The sequence below is a fragment of the Ailuropoda melanoleuca genome, chromosome 5 (genome assembly GCF_002007445.2).
Source record: "Ailuropoda melanoleuca isolate Jingjing chromosome 5, ASM200744v2, whole genome shotgun sequence".
NCBI lineage: Eukaryota > Metazoa > Chordata > Mammalia > Carnivora > Ursidae > Ailuropoda > Ailuropoda melanoleuca.
In genome coordinates this window covers 15,903,021-15,910,768 of record NC_048222.1, presented here as the reverse complement: position 1 = coordinate 15,910,768, position 7,748 = coordinate 15,903,021, and the positions used below count along the sequence as shown (strand labels likewise).

Sequence of the window (7,748 nt, the reverse complement as noted above, 5' to 3'; positions counted from 1 at the left end):
GGGGGGGAGGGGGGGGGAGGGGGGGGGGGGGGGGGGGAGGGGGGGGGGGGGGGCCGAGCCAGAGCTCACGGAGGGGGAGGCCGCGGGGGAGGGGGAGGGGGAGAGGAAGCGAGCGAGGACAATCAGACCTAAAAGGCTGGGGCAGACCTCGGGATACCGTGGGGGCCGCGCGTCGCGGGCAGGAGCTGCTGGGGACCGCGTCCGGGCATGCATCGGGCTTTCAGCGCGGGAGGTGCTCCCCGGCCCTCTCCGGCCGCGGGCTCCTCGGCTCCGCAGCCGGGCCTGGGACTCGGGATTCAGCTGCCCGCTGCTGCGCCGCTCCTCCATGGCCCGGCGCCCTGCCCGGGACCGGCCCGCCTGCCCGCTCCACCGGCCCTCGCCTCGGCCGCCGCTCAAGCTTCCCTCGGACAGCCCGGGCCGTTCGCTCTGCAGCAGCTGCCGCCCCGCCCTCAGCTCTCCCGGGCAGGGGCTCGGGAAGGGGAAGCCGGGACGCAGTCCGGGGCGCGCAGAGACGCTAGGCGGCCCAGCCCGGGCGCCGCTGGCACCGGCTCCGGGATCCCGGCGCAAACCCGTCCGACTGGCTGGGCCACCCCCGCCCGACGCCCCCCCCCTCCGCCCCGGATGACAGGGCTCGCTTTCTCCCAGCGCGGCAAGGCTGCCGCTGCTGCCAGTCTGCCCGCTGGGTTGTCAGAACAAGCGGCACCTCGCCTCCTGCGTGTCCCTGCAGAGCCCCGACATAATTAGACAGCCCTGAGCCAGCTCGGAAACCCGAAATCCCTGCTCCGGCGCTCGTCCACCGCAAAGTTGTTGAAACAACCCTCACTCTGTTCTCCTTCTCTCTGCCTTACTTACACACACATTCACACGCGCCCCCACAGGGTCCCTCAAGTTCTCCGCCTCCCACCTAAGTCTCATAGGCACCCTGCGCCGCGCAGAGGTTCGGACTCCGCCCGCCGAGGGCTTGGCGCAGTGAGCTGGGTTTCGGCCCCCGCGATGGTGAAATGCCCGAGCCTCGGGCCACTGCCCTGGCGGGGACAATTCACCCTCGGAGACTGAAGAGCTCACTCGGACCAGTTCGCAGAGCACCCCTCCGCCCTGTCCCCCGCCAATGGCCTGAAAACAAAGCGGCTGATGTGCCCTGGGGTCTCTGCGTCCCGCACCGCGCACAGCAGGAGCCCCCAGAGAAGCGCCCGTCCCCGTGGGATGTCACCCGGTACCCCATGGGGTGAGGGGAGGGCGAAGAGGAAGAGCCCGGGAAAGGAGAAAGATTTAAAATAGTCGACGGAGAGGAGAGGGGGAAGGGAACCTATGACACAACGTTCACACAAAACCGGGTCCTGATTTCAAGTGAAGACAAGACGCACGCTGCTGCGCCTGCACAGACCTCTGCTCCAGACATTTCCAGCTCGAAATGCCAAAGAGAAAGAAAAGAACAGAAAAGGGGGGGAGCAAAAGCCGGGACTACCACCTATTTAGGTAATCATCGGCCCCGGGCCCCCTCCCCCTCCTGTGACTCCTCCGCTTATTTCAGCAGGGGTTGTAAAGGAGTTCAGGGCGGCGGCAGCCAGGCAGGTTCCCAGCGCCTCCCGCGGGCAGGCCAGTAGTGCTGGGGCTTCCCGGGCTACCCGGAGAAGCCGAGCTTCGGAGACCCCGGGTTTTAAAGTAGGCTCCAATGAGGCGCGCTCCATCGGCGCCGCGGGCTCCGCGCACCCGTGGTCGTGTGCAGCCCCGCCAGGATTCCCACGGCCACGCAGCCGACTACCGGGCGGCTGCAGGGACGGAAGCTTGAGGACCCGGCGACTAGGCGGCTCCACGCGGTGCAGCCCTCCCACCTCCACCCCAGGGATGCTCTCAGAGTATCCCTCAGAGGGAGAGGCTGCTTAGAACTTATTCAATAACGTAGATACCTGGAGCAAGCCCCGTAGCAATTTGGGAGAGGGGTGTTTCCAGACTGAACCCGATAACTGGGAGGTGCAACACAGCTCAGAGCAGTGTGCGGACTCCTCCAAACAGAAAAGAGCCTTCCTTTTTAGAAAGGGGGAGGGGGAAAATAGGAAGGAAGGAAAAAATGAATAAATAAAAGAAGAAATATTAAAGATCGGAGAGGAAGGAGGGAGATGGGTTTTCTCTTTCCTTTCTTTTCCTGGTGTCTCGGGCCCCCAGAATCTCGCTGGAGAGACACGCAGGGTGCACAGACGCGTGCCCAATTGCCAACAACTGCTTCAAAAACCCATGCTCGCCTCTTCGCTCCACTCTTAGCCAGACCCAAAACTGGCCAGAAAAAAAAAGGGGGGGAAAGTGGGACACGAGGTTCGAAGGAGGGAAATGAAAGAAGACAGCGTCCACATCCTTCCTCTCCAGTTTCTCCCCTGCGTTCTTCGGGCGAATTGGAGAGGCGGGCACAGCGCTGGGGAAAGTTTGTCCCACCCGCATTTCGCAGCTGGCTGCGAGGAGAGGAGGAGGAGCGGGAAGGTAGAGCTCCGAGCCTGCGGCCGCAAGGACAACCAGCGCCGCGCTTACCTCGCAGTCCTCGTACTTGATATTATCCGTCAGTTTCCAAAGCATTTTCATGGATCGGAGTGAACGGATTTGCCCCCTTCTCCGCCTCGCACCCAAGTGGAGCTACTCTCTGGGTAAGCGCAAAGTGTCGGCTGCCGGCGGTGAGCGCAGGAGGAGGAGGAGGGCGAGGAGGAGGAGGAGGGCGAGGAGGAGGAGGAGGGCGAGGAGGAGGAGGAGGAGGGCAAAAAGGAGGAGGAGGAGGACGAGGAGGAGGAGGATGAGGAGGAGGAGGCGAGAAGGGAAAGAGCTCCCGTGTGCGCTCGGAGATCTCCCTCTAATGGTAGAAACTTTTCCCTTTTCCAGCTCTTTACCAACAGCCTAATCGCCTCATTAGCATATCAACAATAGTCCAATTGCTCGCCAGCACCGCAGTCTGCGGCCGGCCGCTCCGACCCAGGTATAAAGGCCTCTCCCAGCCGCGAACCTACTCCTGGAGCGCACGCCTGCCTGTGAGCCCAGGAAATCTCCCCTGAGACCAGCCGCGCGCCCCGGCCCCAGCCACCCCCAGTCCCCGCCGCCGCGCCATTTCACTCCTCTTCCTCTCCGTCTCCTCCTCCAGGGAGATGCCCTCCGCAAAAACCCGGCACTGTGCAGGGTCCAAGCGGCTGAGCCGGGGGCCAGGCTTTCAGCACCTCTCCCTCACCCCTGCCAGCGCTAACCTCGCTGTCCTTTCGGCCCCGTCCAATTTTATTAGAAATTATTATCCCTTTCGCAATTAAATATAATCATCAAACCAAGACCGGCAAAGTCACTCCAGGATTTTTGCCCAACAAGAGATCGCCTCCGCTCGCGGCAGCCACCACCTCGGGCCGCAGCGCCTCGGGAGTTTTATTGGCTTTGCGCTTCCCCCCACCCCCAGGTTGAAGATTTTGCCAAACGGCTCCAGTCGCTCGGCTGGGGTTTGCGATCCTTTAATTGCCGCGTGTAAAATAAAAATTGTACCCTGAAGAGGTTAGTTGACAGCTCCAGGGGTTAAATGATTTTCCTCTCGTTTGTATGAAGCTAGGGCTGACTGATAATTCAACGTGGTGTTTGGGCGAAGGGTTTCCTAAGTGCGATGTGGACAAAATACAGAACTCCTATGGAGTCGCTCCTGGAGTTGTGCCGAAATACCGACATGTGTGCTCCGTGTCATGCATGCATCAAAATAAATCGCTGGGAACCAACTCTTCGCTGTGCTAATCTGCTCCAGTTTTCCCAAGACCCCCCTTTTTAATTAAAGCAGGGAGAGTTCCTTCATGATTTGGTGATGTTACTAAAGCGGGCGCGCTCACGGCGCAGTGCCCGGCTGACGCGGAACCTGGAGGCCCCGGGGCCACCCCCTAGTCCAGGTTGGCCAGCCCAGACTTTCCCGCTCCACACAGGGACCTGCTCGCCCCCCCCGGGGGGGCTTTATATATATATTTTCTTATGTTTTAGTGAATTGTTTTAAAGAAGAAATTAAAAAGAATGACGTGATGTGATCCTTCGAAATACAGAGTAATTTCTCTGACTGAGCTTCTCATTTGTCCTCCATAAAAAAGTTTTTGTGTGTCTTTATCTCTCGTGAATGCTGCAAACTCACCAACAGTAGGTCTGCCTTGGAGTTGCTCTAGGAACGACTTCTGGTTCCAACTAGGCCTGTTTCTTGCAAATCTCCAGGCCTCCCGGATCTCCATAGTGTGTCCTTGCAAAGGGGTAAAGGCTTTGCAAATCCGAGCATTTCTTAACAGGTGGAAGGAAGGCAAGTGGAGAGAGGACCACCTCCTCCCACCCCCATCTGCAGAAGGGCAATTCTCCTTCCAGATGACGGCAGCAAATTCCCCCAAGCCAGGCAGAGTAGGCCAGAGGCCCTCCCAAAAGTTAAGGAAAAGACTGGAGAAGGACGGGGGATTTAGAGCATGAGGGACACCCTCCTCTAGGCACTGCCCTACACTCCTTTTCCCCCACCCGAACATTAGGCACAGTTCTCCGGCTGAACACAGCCCGCGGTTAGGCGCCATACTCCACCCGGAAAACAGTCAACTTCCAGTGCTCGCACCACGCACCCTGAGGGGCTGCCCCGGGGCCTGGGGCAGTGGCTTGAAGTCGTGAGAAGGGCTGCCGCGAGCATTTACACCTTCCCAGCAAGCGGCCACAGCCGCAATCTGTAGGGCAAATCCTAGGCCTGGGAGCGTGGGATTTTTACACCCTCAGACGTCGACACACTGTACTTAAGGGAACTTCAAGTTTCGCTTTCTTTCAGTTTGTAGTCTGGGGAAGGCATTCAAGGCCCTTCATCTTCTCCACCCCCCACCCCCCCTGCTGACCCGCACCCTGCAGATTTCTGGCTCCGCACCCTCCGGGGCTGCTAAATTGTTGTTGTATTCCCACCGAGGGTGCCTTTGAGGTGCCGATTGCGGCCTGCGGGCTCTGCGCCACCGCCGGCATTCTGGGCGTTGAAGAAAGGCCCAGGCAAGCGCCCCAGTAGACCCTGGAGCCAGTGGAGCCGCGTTTGTGGGAACGTCATTACCACGACAAGTCTCTTAATTGCATGTCAATGCTCCGTCCCCACCAGCACCCCCGGACAGTAGCGCCAGGCCTGGGGATAGAGGTCGGGGGTCCAGGCCTGAAGTGGGGGCGTGGAGAGGCCGTTGGAGGGGAAAATGAGTTATCAGTGTGAGACAGAGACACTGAGAGAAACAAAGAGACAGCAAGGGGCCTGAATGACTCTTTTCTCTGGTTGTCACCACGCAGTGGAACGAGGGCCCAACAGGCCAAGCCTGAAGGATCCAGCCCCTCCAGGCCCCAAATCCACGTGCCCCACCCAAGAGGCAGGCTTCCCACCACTTGCCAAACTGTGAGCCCGCAGGAGCTAGGCTCAGGGTTCCCTCCTTTCCCCTTTGGGCCATATTCTCAGGCGTCTGAACCAGAGGCCCTTTGGAAGCGCAGACCCAGGCGGGTCCTGAGCCACCGGTGCCTTCTCAGACTTGAGGAGCTCGGCTGTGAGGTCCACTCGGCTTGTGGAGAAAACTGCAGACACCTCAGCCAAAGACCTCCCCCAGTCTACACCCTCCAGAGAAAAGAAGGAAGAAGGGCCCTGAGGCCCACCGGGGCAAGGAAGGTAAAGGTGTGGATTCCCAACATTTGTGTTTGGTGTGGGATCTGCATTCTTAACCCACAAAGGCAGTCTAACTTTGGGGTTGAAACTGCGTTTTAGTGAGGTTTAATTGGGAAGAGAGGTATAAAAGAGCTCAGGATTAATAAAAATAATAAATACAAGGAGAGAAAAACTGCAAGACAATTTCCTTTCCCCAACTCCAAAAAATGTAGTAAAGACGGGACTTCTCTCAACTTTATTTCTAATGGCACAAATCTGAAACAAGAAAAAGAACTCGCCTCAGAAAAGGCAGAGCCTCGACTTCTTTCTGGAAGTTCCGGGCATTCGGTTCAAATTGCCCTGCAGGCTTTTAGGCACACAGAATCTCGCCCTCACCAGGCCTCCCTTGGCTGGGGGGTGGGGGGAGGGCCCCGCGGTTCCCATTATGAAATCGGCAACAGAGGAGAAACTGCTACCCTCACCAGCCTGGCCAGAGCTACCCTGGTTTCCATAGGGGAAATGTCTGGAAGTTAGGAGAGAGCCGGAAGAGTGCTCCTATGGCCGGGATGGGGTCAGGACTCAAGGAGGGCAGGATCAAAGGGCCCAGCGGGCCTTATGGTACCCGAGGCCTAGCCTGGCCGAGTCTGGCCGACATCGGTTTCGGCAAATTTTGGACCTGCCTTATCACCCACCATTCACCCCTCATCCAGTTACACCAGTCTATAGCCCAAGCGGCGAAAACTTGCTTCACGACTCGGGCCGAGTGAGAGGCTAAACTTTGTGCAAACTCTTTTAAGTATTTCCCCCAAAGAACATTCTCGCGGGCGCGACCCCTCCATCCGGACCCCTTTCCATTCTCCACACCCACTAGGTCCCCCAAACGTGCAGACAGAAAGAGAGACAGGTGCACCAGAACCCCACCTCATGCGTAGCCCTGGGGTCTAGGGCAAGAACGAAGGCGTACCGAGTAGCGAACCTTCCTTACCATGCACTGCAACCCCCGCCCCGCGCCCTTCCCCCTCCCGAATTAGTCATCCACCCTTGTTTCTACTGGGGAGGGGGCGTGAAAGGCCGCCACGCAAACCACAAGTGACCCCCGGGGCCACCTGTGGAGCGTGCGCTGGACTTTCCTCAGCTCCGGGCCCGCCGGCAGCGCGTGTTTTTTCTGCCCTTTCTCTCCTGGGAACACTCCTGGGAGCTGCCAGGCGCGCCTCACTCACGACTCGCCTGCCCTGGGCCAAGGCTCTTCCTCTCCGCCTCCCCCCTCCCGGCCCCCTCCCCCGCTCCACACCCGCCCACTTCAGCCCCAGCCAAGGCAAACCCCCGTACCTGCCAGTCCCCCATTTTGGCAAGTATGGACATCGCGGCTCGGCGCTCCTGGCGACGGGTCCCCGCCGGGCATGGGCTGTAGGGCTCGGCCGGGCCCGCTCCCTGGAATCGCTTAGGCAAATCCTCCTTTTTTACCTGCTCACCAACATCTCACCTGGTCATAAAGAGCTGGGTTGCTACCTGCCGACGCATGCGCGCTAGCCCAGGAATTCACTCCGCCAGCTCTAGTCCCAGCGCCTCGCAGAGCTGACCTGGGAAGTGATGGATTTATAGCCGCGGCAATCTCGCCATCAGCTCCAGCTTTTCCCAACAGCCCCAACCCGCTTTCCCGGTCAGTCCCTGACCGGGGAACAGAGGCAGACTGCCTGCTGGGGTGTGCAGGGCGCGATGCAAGTGTGAGTGGGTGTGTTTTCGCACTCAAGCAATGGGGGCATCTACGAGCTCTTTCCCAGACTCTCCTCCCCCCTCAGAACTTTGGGGCTGGGAGAGTCTCCACCCCGAAGTGGGGAGCATTGCGGGGCGGGGGGGAGAAGAGAGCACGGCCGGGAGATTGGGCCCGACCCGATAGGTCCCGCACACCTGGCTGCATGCGGTAGGGCCAGATCCTGGGGCGGGCCTCCCTACTAGCCGGAGAGGTTCAGAACAGTCCGGGCCCTTGCGGATCGGAGTCTGCAATCCCCAGGGGGTTCAGCGTCCAATCCCAGATCAAAGTGTTTCTCAGTAGGTGAAAACGTTCGTGATTCTGTTTCATTTCTGCCTTCTGGCTTAGTCTCCTCCCACCGCAGATACACACACACACACT

At 59.5% G+C, this 7,748-nt stretch overlaps 1 protein-coding gene across 7 annotated transcripts in view; it reads right to left on the bottom strand.

Moving 5' to 3' along the window:
• The window catches only part of TFAP2A (transcription factor AP-2 alpha), a 23,833-nt gene extending 16,680 nt beyond the window's left edge, over positions 1-7,153 (bottom strand). For 3 of the 7 annotated variants that reach the window (XM_034660329.1, XM_034660337.1, XM_034660335.1), the window contains exon 1: positions 148-841. In XM_034660329.1, coding sequence (XP_034516220.1) covers positions 148-327 — 180 coding nt within the window. In that variant the 5' untranslated portion in view covers positions 328-841. The other 4 variants (XM_034660338.1, XM_034660332.1, XM_034660330.1 and 1 more) reach the window with 4 other exon arrangements.
• Positions 7,154-7,748: the final 595 nt, after the last annotated feature.